Here is an 18,525-nt window from a genome sequence, read left to right on the forward strand (position 1 = left end):
ATCTTAGATTTATAAAAAGTGTCACATTTAAAGTTGCTTTTGTCTTTGTCAGTCAACTCTTGGCAGTTTTATAGCGGAAGAACACTTGTCTTTGGAGTCAAAATTGGATTCAAATTTCGCTCTGTCCCTTACACCTCACCTGACGTCACCTGGGACAAGTTGTCTAAACCGCAGTGTGTGTTTGGGTTTCTAACTCTGGAAAATAAAATCTAAGGTCCGGCCAGGCCTCCGGGGAGATTTAACGGGGCGGAGACACTCTAGGGACGCCATCTGTGTTCATCACCCCCACCGCCCAGAGGTGTGGCTCCTTTTGTGCCAACGGTCATCTACGTCTCACGCTTGCAGAGTATATCCAGGGAAAGTGACAGTGTATAAAAATGATGAGAATGCCGCCTGTGCATAACGTGGTCAACCTGGTAGTAAGAGCAGGGATGAAAACAGCGCACCGTAAAGAATTTGGGGGCCAAATGTGCGCATCTAATTTATTCCGCAGCTGAGTCCCCTTTCCCAGGGGGCCTTGTAGTTTTCCCAGTTTTCGACTGTGTCTCCCTGTTCGTATATCCATCTATTTTTATAATATTGTGGATCCTAAGTAAAATAAGGACACGGATGTCCTAGAAATCTCTCTGGCACATGTTAAGGTCTCAGCCCACGTGGACCTCTTTTCCTTGTAAACAGTATGAAAAGGGCACTGTCCGGAGTGAACGGGAGCAGATTTTATGCTCTGACGTAGAGTCATATTGGCAAACAAGGGACAGTTTTTCAGCTGTGTCATTCGTCTGGCCAGGAGGACATGAGTGGAATTAGCGACAGCTGTCTTAGTCTTGCCCAGACTTGAGCCAGAACGAGTTGAGAACGGTTCTCCTTGGATTAACTCGTTCGCATCCGCGTAGATCATGCGGCCTTCGGTACCATGCCTGCCTTTCATCACAGGACCAAAGCGATGACCGTCTGAGCGAAGGATCTTTACCATGACCTCCGAAGGCTCCAACAGGAATACTTAACCCAACTAGAAGTGTGTCTCAGCAGTTCAGGCCGGAGCAAGTGTAAATGAGGTTCCCCGATGATGCACGTGGACTCCCCCCAGATCCGGAGGTGAACTCCCCGCTTACCTGACTGTGGAGCGCAGGTACTGGTAGCCCGAGGACCCCCCGGTGCCGGCTTTGCTGCCCAGCATCCGGTGCACCATGCACACGTGGTTGTCTAGACAGACACACAGACTAAGTCCCTGGACATTTTCTGCCGGATATTCCACGTGGCTCTGAACCCGAGGGCTGGCGGTGATTGCTGCTCCCGAGAGCAGGCTCGCACCTTATCGCCCCGCCGCGTGGGAGGTGCGGTGGCGCCCCAAGGGCCCCGCAGGTGCGCAGGCTGCCTGCCCGTGACTCCAGCCACCCTCACATCAGTCTGAACACCGCGACTTTCATGAGCCCCTCCTCACTCTGCCTTTAGGAGACACTTCGTCCATTTGAAAAAAAAAAAAACAAACAAAACCCAAAACTATTGAAAATACATTTTAAAATTGTATTGACACAAAATGAATAAATCTCTATGATCTATTAAAGCATTTTCTTTGACCTAAGGTTTACTGTTTTCTTCTGATTATCTGAAAACATTTTCATGGACCTCAAAGTCCCATGAACCCTGGGGGCTGGGCCGGCTGGGTGTGCGGGATGGGTCAGCCCTGAGAGAAGTCGCTGAGCTGATTTTGCACAAAGCAATCGACAGACACACAAAGGGGTGGAGAAGGGATGAGGGAGGGAAGGCTGGGTGGGGGAGAAGGATGGTGGGGTCCGGGAGGAGGGGGGACTTACATCTCCACTTGGTCATGAGGGAGTCCACGTCCATGAGGGAGGTCAGCAGCTGGAAGGGGACCTGGAACCTGGGCTCTTCCCTGGAGGAGAAATAATCATAATCATCATGATAATAACAATAAGAGACCTGAAAATCCAGTGTGTTAGGAAGATAGTGCATTCTATCATCTGTTGGAAGGGAAACAAATGTCCCCTTTGCCTCTGAGGGGCTGCAGCAGCTCCGGCTCACTCCTCAGTCTCCCTTTCCTCCCCTCAAAAACCAAGAGGATACCACACACCTTACAGCACGTGATTAAGGAATCTAAAACATTCCTTGACTTACAGGAAGCAGCTAGCCAGAGTCATACCTGACTCATTCTCATTAAAAGGCAGACTTGAACACTATCTCAGAGTTTCTGGTTGATAAGAGCCAAAAACTCCTTCCAGACAAAGATAGTAAAACATAAAAACAAAGACTGCTCCTTAAAGTGTCCTCTAATACAGCTGTTTTCCCTTTTTCATCTAAGCCTTCAACACTCAGTACATTTTCTGCTGAGGACACACGAGCTTGAATGGTACATATTTACTAAGAGTTTAGGAAAAGCATCAAAAGGTTTTTTTATGCTGCCATTCTGAAAAACAGATTTGAGAGGATTTAAAAGTTAACTCGAAATTGACACAACATTGTAAACTGACTGTACCTCAATAAAAAAAATTAAATCTTTAAAAACTTAAATAAAAAGTTAAATAAAAAATTAAATACAAGTAAGACATCCAATAAAGATAGGGTTTGGGGTTTGTTTTGGTGGGTGTTTTTGTTTGTTGTTTTTCTGGGGGGGTTTGCTTTTTACTAGCATGCTATCTGTTGCTTTGACACATTTAATTTTTGAAACACAAAGATGGGATCTACACATGGAGGAGGAGGACGTATGTGGACACCTCAGACACTTGAGACAGTGAAGCGATTTGACTTGAAATTACCAAATAAGTAAATTACCAATAAGCTTTTATTCATCCATTCTTTTTCATCTTATAAAATAGGACTAACAACATTGTCAAATGACAGAACACATTTCATGGCTGAGTTTCTGAGACTGATTAAACTTTGGCCCTACAGGACTTTCAGTGTCACACGACACTTCGCAGAATTTAATCAAAAGGATATTTGATTAATTTGTGTGTATTTTTTTTTTTTGCCCACTATAAGGATAAAACTGAACCTTTGTTATTTAAATTAAAAGAAAACCCTCATGAAATGTCAGTTTTTTCTAAGCTTTCCCCCAAATCTAAATGAGTTTCTTTAAACTACGACTGCAATTTATAAACCTTATACTTGATGCATTATCTGTATCTACTCCTCAATTTTAACTTCGACTTGCCCTCTTTTGATTTGCTTTTACCTGTAAAAGTAGATCATCAAAGCCCCCTGAAGTGCTCTGTAGGACAGCCGTCTTTCCCCTGCAAGACATGTAGCAAGTGTTCATTTAATAGGTAAACTAAGATACTCTGACTAATGTGGCATCATCACCATAAATAATTAAGTGTTCCATGTTTTTAGAAAGTAATGCAAATGTTACTTTAAATATTTTATCCCTTAGCTCGAATTCAGGAAACTATCATTACATATATACACTTTAAATTCTCCAAATCTTTAAATGTCTTGTTAGGAAAACCTGATATAGAATATACTTAACTTCCATAATAAATAAAAAATTCCCAGATTCTCTCAGGGGACGTAACATTCATTTTACTTCCCCTGTGGAAGGTTTGATACAGTAACGTTCCAGGGAAGGATCCTTGGAATAAGAACACCTACCTTTACTAAGAAGATGCTCGTGACGCTTCTCATCGAATAAGGACAGTAACACCTCTTTCTGTTTCTGAAATTCAGCCATTTGTTCCTCTTTGTCTTCTGACTCTTCCTTAGCCTTGGGGGAGGGGTAGAAACACTGCATTGACATTCCCGAGAGAGAGAATAGATTCTCCTTTTAGGAAACATTGCTTGTGAGGAATGGACCAACCGGATGCAGACAGGGAGTACTTCGAATATTTACTGCATCAGCTAACCCTACAACTGGGAGATGATGGCTTACGAGACGGGCTCTTCCTCATATCCACCGGTTCTGTCCTTTTGTTTAAGGTTATGTGATCTGTTAAACTCAAATGTTCTCCATAAATATCATGAGAAATGGACTCGTGAGCAAAACTGAAGGTAATAACAAGTGGTCAGTCAAGATCTACTTTTAGACAGTGATCATTTAATGTAAGAAAATAAAGTAATTCTACGTGGGGAAAATTAAGAATTCCTAGTCAGAGAAACTAGTCATTCTGTTCAAATTCTATATTCAGTAGAGTATTCTGTGAATACAATTTCTTAGATGTTTTTCACTGTTATGTTTTTATTCATTTGACCCCTATTGATTCATTTAAGGAAACTCTTATTTGCCTGCCTAAACACGTGCTCTCCTTACAACCCACTTATTTGGGCGGGAGCAAAAATCAGCCACCCCAGCTGTATTCAGTTTATCAGAACAGCCATGCTGCGTGGTAAGTAAGGATGTGTAAGGATGCTATGGCCAATTCATTATCCATTTATTCATTATCAACGTATCACACTATCCATAATGTGATGGAGATACAGTTGTGAGCAAAAATGAGTTTCCCAGATCTCCGCCCGGTGGGAATAAAACATTGAAAAATTAAACCAAGTTGCAACCACGGACAGTGGTGTAAAGGAGCAGTGTAGCGTCCTAACAACTTACAGTAGCAGAAGGTCAGCAAAGACCTTCCTGAAGTCTTCCTTGAGCCGAGACTTGAAGACTGGGAGGAAGTTACTTGGGGAAGAGTACTCCAAGCCCAGAGGATGACACAAAAAAGACTCGATGGTAATAAATTCAAGGAACTAAATTCAGCTTAAAGGAAATTCATTATATCTGGACCACACGAGACCACGAAACACATTATAGACTATGGTAAGAATTTTTATCTTTATCCTGAAAACAATGGGAAACCATCCAAGAGTTTTATGCAAAAGGCAAATGTGATTAGATTTGCATTTTGAAAATATTACTCAAACTTCGGGGCAGAGAATAAATTTGAACGGAGCTGAAATGGGAGATGCATAGAACAGATGAGGGGCTGGGACTCTAGTCCAGGTAAACAACCATGGCGAGTGGCCCTTGATGGGGGTGGGTAGGAAAGGGCGGGACTCGAGAGCCATTTCGTAGGTAAAATCAGTAGGATTTGGTGCTAGCTTGAAGAGGTGGCTGAGAGATGGAAGTGTCAAGGATCAAGTGGGTGTCTGTCTTAAACTAAATGGTTGATAGGAGAAAAAGTTCTTCAACTTGGAGAAGACCAAGTTGATTCAAGAATGGGTGGAAGGGTGCTGTACACCAGAAACTGACACATTGTAACTGACTATATGTCAATTTAAAAGAAAGGAGAGAAAAAAAGATTAGGTAGAAGGGGAAACTGAAAGTCTGGTTATTTTCAGTGTGCTTTTGAGCATAGCAAGAGGCAATGAAAATAAGGTGTGACGTATATGATCTGAAATTCAAGGAGCTGTCTAAGCTAGAAGTAAACCTTTGCGAGTCACTGGTGTCCAAGCAGACGCTGAAGCAGTGGGTACAGATGAGCTCACACAGGGGAAGTGGGCAGAGGGAGAAAACAGAGGCTCTGAGCCCACGCGCTGTGAATCCCCGACGCTTACTGGTTTAAGAGAGAAAAATAAGCCCATGAGGGGACAGAAAACTCGAAGAAGACGGCGCGCTGGTACCAAAACCTCGAGGGAGAGGGTTCAAGAAGTGTAAGTAGCCATTAATGCTGAAAGCCAGGAGAAGAGACATAAAATGGAGATGAAAGATGGCCACTGAGTTTGTGCACATGGAGGCTGCTTGTAATGATGGGGTCAGCCTGTGTCAAGGTGAAAATCCGATGGGAGGAAAAAGGAATAATCATGCCAACTGCTGTCCTAAACACTCTACAGCTGCAAGCCCAGTGGGATGTCCGTAATAATCATGCGAGGTAGACACTCTTATTTCCTATTTTGCCAGTGATGGAAGTGAAGTGAAGGGCGTTCAGTGTCACAGGGTCGTAAGGAAGTGAAGGTGGGGCTGGAGCCCAGCAGGGTGACTTCCAAGTCCGCGCCTTAGATACTGCCCCACACAGCCTCCAGAGAGACAGCACTGAAACAACCCTTTCAAGAATAGATACTGCCCCACACAGCCTCCCGAGAGACAGCACTGAAACAACCCTTTCAAGAAATGTAGTCGTGAAGAAAGGTGAGGGGCTGTGACTTGAGGGAAATGAGGGATCAACAGTACTTTTTTTTTAAGTGAGAGAAGCTTGACATTGTCTGAGAGCCAAAAAGAAGTACCCAGCAAAGGCAGACCAGTGAAGGGAAGCTGTAGGACTAAATACATCGGGTTGACTGGTCCTCTGTGAGCCTGCTTCTATCTTGAATTGGTCATGAGGTGAAATTCTCAATAGAAATGAAAAGAGGTCTATTAATCTCATCTGTTCCTCAAAGACAAAATCTTGTTGACAATGAACTCCTTAATTTATTTGTAGTGTTCATAAATAAAATTAAATCAAGCATGTAATATATACCAAGCAGGTGTATTTGTAAAAGAAAAATGCTATAAGGAAAATGACAGATTAAGAGAAAATTGCTGAAATAAAATTCCCAGGACTACTTCTGAAGGAAGCCGAGTTTACTTTGGTGTCATAATTACCTGAATCCTGGTGAATTCTTCTTCCAGGCCTTTGACAATGTTTCTTTCAAACTTTCCCCAGAAGTTAAATCCATGTGGCTCTAAGCCTGGGGTTCTTTCCAGCCATGCCTTAAGAAAATATTTTTCAAGTGAATACATTGTAAAATTTAAAATATATAAGACACTTTGTAACTAACATTTATGAACTTGGAACAGGAAATTTTCATAGTTTTGAGAAATATGTCAGTAAGGATTTTTTGTGTGTAAATATTTTCTCTTTCCTTTCAAGCATATTAATAATATTTACTCTTTATCAGGAAATATATTATTACAGAAATCCCAATTTTGTCCTGAAAATCTATGAACGTATCTATACATTGTTTTAATACTGGTTTTATAATACTGTTTTATACTGGTTTACTCCCAAAATAGTTTATGTCTTAGGAGTTGGAAGGAATTATGACATGTAGAAGCTCTGATCTCTTCCACATGCAGGGACGTTGTATACGCAGCAATGTTGAAATGAATGACCTTCTCAATTATTTTAAGATTCCACAAGATTTTTAATCTAAAAATAAAACCAAATTCATGCATCTCTATGGGTTCTTATTTAGCCTATTTTTGTTTTGAAATCAGCTTTGTGATTTTTTTCTCTCCTTATTTTTGCAAGTAATTAAACGGTATTACCTCTCTTCACCTAAATCTGCATTTACCATAGCCAGGGGATTCATGAGCAGAGTATAATTCACTAAAATAAAAAAAAAATTAACTTGCAAAGGAAGTCTTTGTGAAGGATAAAGATTCTATAATCCTTCTTTAATAATCTACTTATGTAGAAGCAAATTAACAAACCCTCAAGACTATTTATAGACCCAGAGAGAATTAAGACACAAAAGGGGAAAATTCTAAAGAATAGAATCTTAGTAATTTAGTTTCATTAAGAAAAATGCACAACTTGTGGAACTTTTCAATCATGGACTATTTTAAAGAAATAAAGTTCATTAAATAAATAAGCATACCCAATTTAAAAATCAGCTAATTAAATGTTGCTTAGCAAGAATGTTTAAAAGGATTATTTTAATAACATAAGGAGGTTATTAAATATTAACAAACACGTGATTATATAAATGTTTCTGGAGTTCTCAAGGGAGTTCTTAAAATTTTAATTAGTTGAATTTACAAGTTTAAGAATTTCTATAAATTCATTCTTAATGACAGTGAATGCAACCCAGTTCTGATATGGGCTTTAAAATTCTGGTCCAGCAGAAGCTACGTGAACCTGAGGTATCGAACCAGACCTTAGAAATAGGGGGCGGGCGTAGCCCAGTGGTAGAGCGTGTGCTTAGCATGCACTAGGTCCAGGGTTCAATCCCAGAACCTCCTCTAAAAATAAATAGGTAAATAAATAAACCTAATTACCTCCCCCACCCAAATATAAATAAAAGAAAAAGCCTCAGAGGTGTACCTCCACCAGCTGTAGGAGCGTTTGCTCCTGCTCAGACTTAAGCAGGAGCTCGTTGTCTGCACCTCTGAAGTTGTCACGGTAATGTCGCCTGTTATAGGGAACTCTCAGACTCTGGAGAACCCCCATCTTGTTCTCTAGCAGTCGGAACTGCAGACTCTGGAAGCCGGACGCTGGGGACAAGTACTCTCTATGCGAACAGGCGGGGAGGGGACAGAAGCGGGGAGAGATGGTGGATACTGTATGTTAGTCGCTGGAGCAGTCCTTTCTGTTGGGAGAGCTGGTGGGTTTTGCTCTCCTAGGCGTGTGTCTGTAGAGCTGGCCCCATGGCTGGGACCTCACCCAGATGAGGACAGTGAGCTACTGGAATATCACCACGGCTGCCGGCAACTTAAAGTTGGAATATTTGTATAGTTTGCCAAAGGCTGTGTGTGTGTGTGTGTGTGTGTGTGTGTGTGTTTACATGTATGTATATACACACACATAAACATATATGCACCTGTGTGTACTAAACTGCCTCCTAAGATAAAGGCAGGTGAACACTGAGCAATATTTTTTATTCGATAATGCTGAAAGCTTCTTTAGAAATATTTTTCAATTTCTCTTAAAAGTTCAAGCCATTAATCTCACCACCTAGAACTGTTATGAGCACCAGCGAGATCCTACAAGCACGGCGAGTGGGCTGTGGCCCAGCACAAAACAGGCCCTCAACAGGTGTGGCTGTCCCCCCAGCCCCCGGGCCCACACCCTTGCAAACGTCCTTCCTCTCACTGCCACTGAGAAGTCCCTCTGTTAAGTACGCTACAAAGGAATTCGACTGCTCTCTGTTCGATTCTCAACCGTGTAGAAGACCCTGCCTGTTACATTGTTAAAAGCACCTGACGGTCTTAACATTTCTTCTCAGCCTTTGGTATGAAAAAAAACTTTTATATGTATATGTGTGTGTGTGTGTGTGTGTGTGTGTATCTCATTCTGGAAATATACAGCTAAAATTTCTACTTGACCCATAACTTATACTGACAATTTTGCTGACATGCTTCTTTAAATATCATTCCTGTTTCTCTTTCATTTTCAGTTTGGAATCATTTAAATTTAGCTGTGTGTATTCTATCAGCCTTTTTAGCCATTTTCATAGGTTATCTAAGACCCTTTTGGGGTAAAATCAGGGCACACATGATGAACTGAAATTAATGGAACTTGTTATGTGCCTAGGTAAAAGTGAGGGATAAAGTATCTTCAACAGCGGCTCCAGTGCTCCTGTGGTCTCTCCCAGGTGCTCCTAGTGACAGAGTGTCAGAAGGACAGGCTTCTCACGCCCATCAGAAAGGAGTGGTGACCCCCCCACCTGTTTACGAAGCCACGTGCTCACCTGAAGTCATTGAAGTCCAGGGCCGTCATGGTCTCCAGGACGGAGAACTGCTGGACCAGGAGTTTGAGAATCACCACCACTCGTTGCATTCGGGTGACAACCTTCAGCATGTTCCTTTCGTCCCTGACCTGGTGGTTAAGACACGAAGCGCTGAGTGATCGAGCCCCAATTCTAGAAGACACAAACTAGACTGTAAACGACGGTGCCTCCCTACTGATCTTCTCTGTCTTTTAGAGAGGAACGTTGGGACTAAAATGTGCCTTAAATGCATGTTGAACTCAGAGCAACTCTGAATTGTGCGCAAGGGATGTCTGCAAAGTCGAAATCATGTTCTCCTTTAAAAATAGAAAACTACATGGAAGCAAGGAAATTGTGGCACATGCCTCCCACTGATTTCAAAGTAAAGGTGTCTCTTAGTTTTGCTTTAAGGAATAAAGGTCACGTGGGGTCTCCTGGGTGAGATTAACACTGAGGAGGTCTGCTCTCTACTGAGGCTGCAAGTTGCCATCGGCGTAAGTGGGAACTCTGTCCACAGATACAGGAGGATGGTCTGTGGACCCGCGTTCTCTCTCCCAGCCGCTCATGTGGAGCAGGGGTTCCGGGTGGAACGACCCAACCTGTGTCCTGTGTCCTCCAAGGATGGGAGGGGCGGGAGCAGGAGGCGGGCTTGGGAGGGGCAGTGTGGGAGCCTCCCCGGACCCTTGGCTCTGCCTTCCTCCCTTCCTGCTGGTCCTGGTCCTCTCTGGCCCCTCCTCTGCCCCTCATGTCTTGTCTCTTCCCTCCTCCACCTCCTCCTCCTGTTTCGCTTTCCTCATCCTTGCTCCCAGCTTCTCACAGCAAACATTCCTAGCAATACAACTCTGGTTCCTGTTCATTAGAGAATCTACACTAGCTGTCCCAGAAATCTACCGTCATTCGTAAGAACTTCTTTGAAAGGGAAAAGGTTGAGTCTTAATCAAGGGGCTTGAAGCAAAAATTTGAAAGGAACCTTAAAGCAAGGGTAAGGTAATCATGAATGTGGGTTTTTTATTTTCTCATTAAGCAATAATTCCCCCATTTGGTATTAAACGTTTACTATTAATAATATTTTCCACATTCTCCCCAAAAAAGCATGAAAAGAATATGGTGACATAACAACTCACATGGCCATTCTGAAAGATCTCACGGACAGAATCCAGCTCCCAGAGGATCTGCTTAAACCAGAGCTCATAGGCTGGAATGAGAGAATCATTGTCAACCGGAAAGTTACAGGAGCCTTTTGACCACAATGAGAGGAAAGACATGGTTAACACATCAAAAGAGAAATAAAACTGCAATTTAAAAATCAGTAACTCCCAATGTGGCCCCATTTTATGCTACAAGCAAATATTAGTACTAACGTTATAAAAGCCTGCCTTTGTTGACTGGTTTAATACGCCAGGCATGTGACCTACAGGCTTTAGTTATTATCGTGTTGATTTCTCTCAACAAAATATTGTTTGTGTCTCGTAGGTTATGGCCCATGAACTGATTCTGACTGCCCAGGCTGGGGCTGTGCCGAGAGCAGAAGTGATGCTCAGCTTCATCTGGAAGACAAGACATCAGCATTCATTACCCTAACGAAGAGGACAGGTTCTTGATTCTAGGGACTTAGACTATCACGAGGGGGACAAGCTTCTGAAGAGTCTAAAACTCTGTCATATTCATCGGTTTCCCTTGGTTCCCAGCACAGTGTCTGGTGTAATGTAAACACTGGGTGATGATTTTATAAATAGAGGAATTAAATGGCTAATGCAGTCATTAGAGGAGCATGGAAGATTAGTCATCTTAGCGATGGCCAGCACATTCTATTCGGGCTTCTGTACTAATTAGGGGAGTCAAACTATGCCTTTAAATTACAGTTAAGGAGACTTCGGGGGATCTAATTTTCATATTTGGACAAAGAGCCAGTCCAATATTTCTTGATCAGTTTATGCATCCATTTTTCAGGTTTAACTGTGTGGCCAAGTCCCAAGACCCACTGACGCGTGTCTGACGGAAGGATGGAAAGAAAGCCCCCATCAAGTGATGACAGCTGCCATTCCTTGTGTGCTTAGTGCCTACTCTAACTGGGGCTAAGGGCTTCATGCACGTTGTCTCACGTCGTCTTCACAAGGACTCCATGAATGAGGGGGTGCAATCATTCTTTCCATTTTATAGATCGGGAAATGGAGAGCATTTCTGGTCCAGAAATCTCACCAAGGTTACACGATCTTTAATGGTAGAAATGGGATTCTAAACCCTTTTCTAATTCCAAATCTGTGCTGCCCTGCTGTGATTCCTCCCCTGTTAATTTTGTCTTGGTGTGAGTCACCAACAAAAAAATAAGATAAATTTAAAAAAAAAACAAAAGAAGTAACACATGAAGCTAATCATTTTCCATTAAAAAAATTTTTTTTAACACAAAGGTGTTGATCATTTCAGCCAGACAGTAAGGAAAACAATCATTTGAGGAAAAGACACAAAGAATTGGGAAGGAGAGAAAGCATCTATAAATGGAGCATTGACTAGCATGAGTCCTTGGGCCTCGGAACACGGTGCTATGACACAAACAAGCTTTTTTTTTTTTTTTTTTTTTTTTTTTTTGAGCAGGAGGAGGAAGACAGCCCTTGGCCCCCAAACTTTCCACTTCTGACACGAACAATCTTAGAGTAAATCTTAATGTTTTGGGGGGGTCACCTTTGTAAGATAGATATTCATGAAATTCTGCACACAATTTCAAAGAGTTCAGGGACTTCCTAAACCTCCAAAATCATGGACGCCTCCATTAAAAACCACTACCCAGAGGTTAGAAGTCTGGGGAGCATAAGCACACATTTTAGACAAAATTTATATTTCTGTTTAGTACCAGGTTTATACAAGCCATGTGCAATTATAATAAATCTGAGTGATCTAGTTTTTGAAAATAGTTTGTTAAAGTTCCAAGTTGAAAAATAATAACATCTTAGCTTACAAATTCTTGTGAATTCCGAGTGATGGAAAGTCCCCTTGGATTTAGGACAAAACTAAAGTCCTACCTGATCCAATTAGCATTGAGTTAACAGAAAGAAGACTGTTCTAAATCCCGGAAGGAGGGCCTATGAGAATTTATCTGACAGCACACTGTTCATTCTCAAGGGCTGCTAACAAAGGCGAGCCCTTGCCCCACCAGCATCTTGCAGTTAAAAGGGCTGGAACTTCCCTCATTACTGACGGGAAGTGCCCGCCAAGCACTTACCGCCTAACCTTTTGGGCCACTTACCTTGATGAGTTATGATAAAAAGATGTTCATCGTGGATTTTATTTCCTTTTATTTCACTTTGAAGTTCCTGTGCATTCAGAACTTTTTCCAGCTTTAAACAAGAAAAGAGCAAGACTAGTTGTGTAGAAACTTCCAGTTACAAGAGGAATCAGTTATGCGGATCTAACGTACAGCATAGTGATTACAGCTAATGCCGATGTATTATCTACTTGAAAGTTGCTAAGAGGGTAGATCTTAAATGTTCTCACCACACACACACACACACACACACCCAAATAAATGGTAATTACGTGACGTGATGCAGATGTTAGTTAATGCTACAGTGGTGATCGCTTTGCAATATATAAATGCATCAAATCACCATGCATGCACCTTAAACTTATGCAATGTTATATGTCCATTATAGCTCAATAAATCTGGAAAAAAAGAGTACAAAAAGGGCTGATTTTAAAATTGAACGACTTGATTTTCACCAACTTTAATAAGTACAATACAATACTGAAAAAGTCCCCTGAATCCCAAATTCTCAGGAACCCATTTATAGTCTTTTAAACAATGAATGTCCCCTCATAAAGCGTCAGTTGGCTTTATGATTTTTATTCTTTTCAGAAGAAATTATATTTGGGAGGATTCTACACTAGCAAAGGCTAGTGAACTCACTGAGAAATCACATCCCTTCTATCTCATGAGGTATCATGAAATCTTGATAAATTGTTTAGCCTCCGGTGTATCTGCTGTTCTTTTCTTCTCTGCAAGAGTCCCTTCTTGGGAGATCTTAACACTGCTTCTCAGCTCATCCTTAGAAACCCATCAATAAGGACATCAAGGGCTCTATCATTTCACGTCTTAAAAATAATCTCCAAATACCTCTTTGTAACATCCTTTCATCTCCTAATGATTTCAAGAAAGCATGTGCCTTCCACACTTCTACTTTATGATAAAGAATTAAAAAGAGAGATTTTCTGGATACATTTGCCATTATGTAGCCTGGGATTTAGCAACCGTGTCTTACTTAAACAAGTTGTGCAACGCCTGCCAGTAATCTGCGCTTTATCTTATCACGGGTACACCTTGCCCGGATCCCGCACTCTCCGCTTTTATTGTGCTTCTGTCGGACAGGTGACCCTTCCCATATGAGCCTCTTGGGTTGTTCTAGCAGAACTTGAGAAAGCATAAGTTTGTATGAAAAGAGGTATCTTTAGGACCAGAGAACTACTTGGTGACTGAGGGGGGAAAAAAAACACCCACCAAATATGAAAATGTCATTTAGCTGAATTCAGCGCCTACAAGGCCCAGTTAGCCTGGCGAGGACGCCGCCACTTACGTGCAGGTAGTTCCCATAGATAAGCCCTCCTTTACTGGCTCTGTTCACACCGCTTTGTGATTGGTCATCTTCACTGCCTTCTACAGACAGTTTTTTCAAAGCATATCTGCCGATAAGAGAAGAGAGGAGGAAAAAGTAAAGCTGGACAAAGCACAGTAACTAACGAGATGAGACACAAAAATTCCCCTTTGGTAAGTTCTTACAGTAGCTTATTAAACATGGGAAGAAGGGTGACAGTTTTCCATGCACTTGAAATTCAGAAGTTAAAGCATTCGTTCTTGGCAGTCCCAAGAGCTTAGCCATACTTCAAACAGAGGGCAATACTCACCCAAAGTTGTTTCCTAAAAATGGGCAGCCACTCATGGTGACAGCGCAGTCGGAGGAGCCCTGAGCTCTGACACTGTGACAGCACTGACCTTCCCAGATGTTCTCAGCTGCCTTTTATGCACCTGCAGACCCCGCCCCAGCCAATCAGCCTTCTGTGTCTCTTAGCCCATTTGCAAATGGTATAGAGGCTGAACTTCGGTAAACCTTAGAGCACATTTGTGTTTGGGACAGTCTGTTTGCTAAAAACGTGAGCCAAATCTGAATATTTGACTTGCCAAGTTCTGCTTTCAAATGCAAAGTAACAAACATTAACTAAATCAATAGAAAAAATGTTAACTATTCTATTCCAAGAACACCTGTAGCAAAATGTTAGCATATATAAGAGGATGAGCTTGTAAAAAATAAATAATTATTCTCTCCATCTCAGATTTGGATATTCTTATGACTCCAAAGGCAATCATTGAACTTGAATGTCTCTGCGGAAAGAAATTCATTATATGACAGGCAGGATTTGTGCTTAAACCCCATTTCCGTCCCATCCTCCCAGTTCTTCTGGCCTAAGTTTCATCTAATAATTAGCGGCAGTTAATTGTTGCATTGGAACTTCCACGGACATGAACAATTTACTGGCCCCCTGTGGCGTACTGCTCACAGGGCAGTGGGAGGCATCCTACTTTGTCTGCAGATAATTTGAAAGCAATAATAATATGCCCACAGTTCCAAACAATGTCAGTGCTAACATAGTCTTCCCAGAAAGCATTATTCATTGGTCTAAGTTCTAACCTGTTGCTTTGAGGACCAGGCGGCCAGGACAGAGGCGCCACCCCTCGTCCTGGGGTCCACCCTGTGATGCGTTAGGACCCACCGGGGAGACGGCACTTCTGCATACTTCACGCTCCAAAGTTGTTGAGCTGTGTCTAATTTACCGAAGTCATTAGAAGTCAGAAGCTTCATTTCAAGTCTTGACTCTACCACTGGCTAGTTGTGGGATGTGGGAAATTAATTTAACTTCTATACAAATAGACTTCTCCATCAAAAGAAATGAACGTGTTCAAGATGGACTGTAATTTCGAAAATCTTGATCCAACCTACAATTCTGATTTTTATGATTCTACAATAAGTTGTAGTGTACATGCAGTCTTGCAGCAGGAGAAACAACGTGCAAATGTCGCAAGAAGCCTAGGAAATCGTCTAAACCACATCCTAGATCCCTCATATTCCTTTTGGGTCTTTATAGATCCCTCTGGCAGTTGCTTCTACCCAGGACAGGGGTTTGTCAGCAGGAGAAGCAGTGCCCTGGCCCAGAGCCTTAAGAAAGAGCAAATATTTAATAGCTTCTCTTTCTCCACTTGGTTATTCAATTGGGCATATGTGTTTACAAGAATAAAGCTAAATACTTTATTCTATTCTCATTAAGTCTTTCAAGTGAGAATTGTTCTTCACTTAATGGTCCACATACTAGTGGAAGAAATAAAGAAATGTTTTTTGACTGTGAATTAGAAAAATTAAATATTTTAAGAAGCAAAAAGATTTTCTTTCTTTTCTTTTTAATAGCATTCCACTTGGATCTCCTAAGTACTGTCAATTCCTTGGCTTGCCTGAGCAACACCGGAACTGATTACTCAAAGGTTTGAATTCAGAGCATCAGGGAAATTATAAGTTAATGAGGAAAAATTTGGTTCCTTCAGCCAGGACAATAAGTAACAATCGCAACCCCTCAAACACATGTATTCCCATGAATTTTTGCGATAGAAAGTATTATGAAATGTATGACTGGTGATAGTCTGGTCAGTATCTTGCTGATGCTTACATGTTGCCTCTTGGGCACCAATTTGTCAATCGGATATTCCCCTCATATTGAAAATTTCTTCTTCATTATCAAATTTAAAATTTCTTTATTTTAAATTGAGTTACAGTCAGTTTACAATGTTGTGTCAATTTCTGGTGTACCGCACCATTCCTCAGTCATACATAAATATACATATATTTGTTTTCATATTCTTTTTCACCATGAGCTACTACAAGATCTTGAATATATTTCCCTGTGCTATACAGTAAAAACAGATTGAAAATTTATTTAACCAATATAGTGTTTACTGCTCCCAATATATGTTAGCTACTAGGTATTTTATATGGACCTTCTAGAAGTATACTTAAACTCAGAGAATCAAAGCTCAGGGTGAGAACCTCGGGCACTACAGAAGGTAAAAAGGGGAGAATGTATGGGTACATGCATGGCTGGTGGTAATCCTGTAAAGTCATTATGTCTCTTTATGCACACAACTCTGCGTACACGCAGATTACAGAAGGAATACCCGGCAGGCAGAGCTGGTGGATGAGCGTGCTTAGAAGGCACAAATCATGCCCAATTCTGAAAGAAACCCTAGAAAACATCTAATCTGTTTTAGAAGTAAAGACACTGAAAACCTGGGAGACACAATGACCTTTTTTTCCCCTCAAATGTGTCATAGAAGAGTATTAAAAGAACATCCAAAATAAATTAAGATTTTTTTCAAATAAAAACCTATGTTTCTAGCTCTTACTTTGTGATTTCTAAGACTAGGAGATAGAGAAGTGAACCCATGAGATAGAACAAGAAAAGAGAATTAGCAAGAAGTGGGGGTGGGCTCGATTTACAAAGCAACAGGAATTTACTTCGTTCTTTTAGCCATTGCAGTGTTGATTTCTAACAGAAGCACCTGTAATCTGTTGTGGAACGTTCCATTCCCCCCTTCACATAACCCTCAAAGCTCGGAACTGCTGCAGTCCCCCACCCTACCCTGCAACCCAGTTGTTCTTACTCAACAGTGAAAGACTGTGGCAGACACAGAAACACGAACCCAAGAGGGGAGTTCTCATGGATAAATGGCCCAGCATCCTATTTTTCAGAAGATAATTCTGAAGGCACCCTGTACCCTTCTCGAAATCTCCAGGAGGAATCCCCAGTTGTCTACAGCATTGATCTCGACAACGAGTCCGATTTTGGCTTTTCCCCCTTCCCTTCCTGACTCACACTCACTACCTCCTCACTGTTTCCTCCTTATTTCCCAAATAAGTTCCCTCTGCTTAAACCCTTGTCTCAGGATCTGCTTTGGAGAAAGTCAAAATAATATATCGAGCTCTTGTTCACCATGAGATGTAAAACATTTAGGAGCTAAATAGTTACTTTTTTGTTTTTCAAAATATTCTTCCTTTCCAAGCAAAGGAAGTTCTCCAAACACAGCAGCCATTCAATAATCCATTTTCCTTCATTTATTTGATGTGATGAGTTGCCATTTGTTGTATAAAGCAGTAATTTGTTGCTGTTTTGTTGTTGATGATGTTTTGCTTCACTCCCATAGATGGGAATAAACACCTTAGCTGGCATTTAAACTTGTCATACAACCAGGAGCTTTGCAAAGTCTTTTTGATAAGACTGGAACAGCCGTCAACAAGTAATGTTTGCTCAGTTGTAATTATCATGGCCGGACCCAAGAAAAGACGCTGACTTCAAGGGAAGGGGTACTCATGTTGCTAATTATGGATCAATTAAGGGTTTGTTTCTTTCCTCTGTGTGGGTTTAAGGTAACTAGTGTCTACCAAAAACAATGCACAAGGCTGTAATTGAGAAAAGAGTTTATTTGGGGTCTTAAGGACTGCAATCTGGGAGACATAGGTTTGGGTAAAACTGAGAGTGTCCTGGGAAGGAGGAAGTATCAAGGGCTTATAAAACTAAAAAGCCTTGAAGTTGTTAACGTTTCCTGGTGAGAAGGTGACTGACTCTGACTTGAGTCAGGAAATGCTTGTTCTTAAGGAATCACGAGTTGTTTCAGGGCAGGGACCAGATAAGAAGACAGACCGTCACAAGGTATTTTAGGGTAAGTGTCTGATAATTATCTTGAGTTTCTGGCAGATGTTCTGGATGCCTTCCTTAGGACAATAAGTGGTCAAAAGGTCAGATCCCATCCAGGCTAATGTGCATAATTCACACTTCCTTGATGGCTTCCGGGCTCCGTTTTAGAGCTCTCTCTTAGCAATACCAGCTCCGTTTTGATTTCCCCTCCATATTTCCTTCTTTTGATCAAGGTCTTTCATTATAAAGCACTGATGATCAACCATTTGGTTATTTGTCATTGGTACCAACTCCCTTGGCACTGGGAAGGCTCATTTCCAGAGAGTCATGTCCCACGGAGGAGGAAGGAGGTGGTTGTGCGAGAGGGACGCCTTCAGAGAGTTTATGCCCACAACTGAGCAGCAAGGAGCCACGTAGGAAGTGAGTCTCAGGTGGTGTTCAAAAGGC

General features: G+C 41.6%; 2 protein-coding genes across 2 annotated transcripts in view; one reads left to right on the top strand and one right to left on the bottom strand.

Moving 5' to 3' along the window:
- CTSO (cathepsin O) overlaps positions 1 to 1,522 on the top strand; it is a 27,314-nt gene extending 25,792 nt beyond the window's left edge. Inside the window, exon 10 of the transcript XR_004314403.1 lies at positions 53 to 1,522. The gene's annotated coding sequence lies outside the window, so the exon portion shown is untranslated. The remainder of the gene's footprint in view (positions 1 to 52) is intronic.
- TDO2 (tryptophan 2,3-dioxygenase) overlaps positions 1 to 14,383 on the bottom strand; it is a 15,407-nt gene extending 1,024 nt beyond the window's left edge. Inside the window, exons 1-11 of the mRNA XM_006175432.3 lie at positions 14,248 to 14,383; positions 13,920 to 14,025; positions 12,596 to 12,686; positions 10,479 to 10,549; positions 9,337 to 9,464; positions 7,971 to 8,157; positions 6,527 to 6,634; positions 3,610 to 3,721; positions 3,194 to 3,251; positions 1,815 to 1,894; positions 1,113 to 1,203 (exon numbers count right to left, since the gene is read on the bottom strand). Coding sequence (XP_006175494.1) covers positions 1,113 to 1,203; positions 1,815 to 1,894; positions 3,194 to 3,251; positions 3,610 to 3,721; positions 6,527 to 6,634; positions 7,971 to 8,157; positions 9,337 to 9,464; positions 10,479 to 10,549; positions 12,596 to 12,686; positions 13,920 to 14,025; positions 14,248 to 14,282 — 1,067 coding nt within the window. The 5' untranslated portion in view covers positions 14,283 to 14,383. The remainder of the gene's footprint in view (positions 1 to 1,112; positions 1,204 to 1,814; positions 1,895 to 3,193; positions 3,252 to 3,609; positions 3,722 to 6,526; positions 6,635 to 7,970; positions 8,158 to 9,336; positions 9,465 to 10,478; positions 10,550 to 12,595; positions 12,687 to 13,919; positions 14,026 to 14,247) is intronic.
- Positions 14,384 to 18,525: the final 4,142 nt, after the last annotated feature.

Source organism: Camelus ferus, chromosome 2 (genome assembly GCF_009834535.1).
Source record: "Camelus ferus isolate YT-003-E chromosome 2, BCGSAC_Cfer_1.0, whole genome shotgun sequence".
NCBI lineage: Eukaryota > Metazoa > Chordata > Mammalia > Artiodactyla > Camelidae > Camelus > Camelus ferus.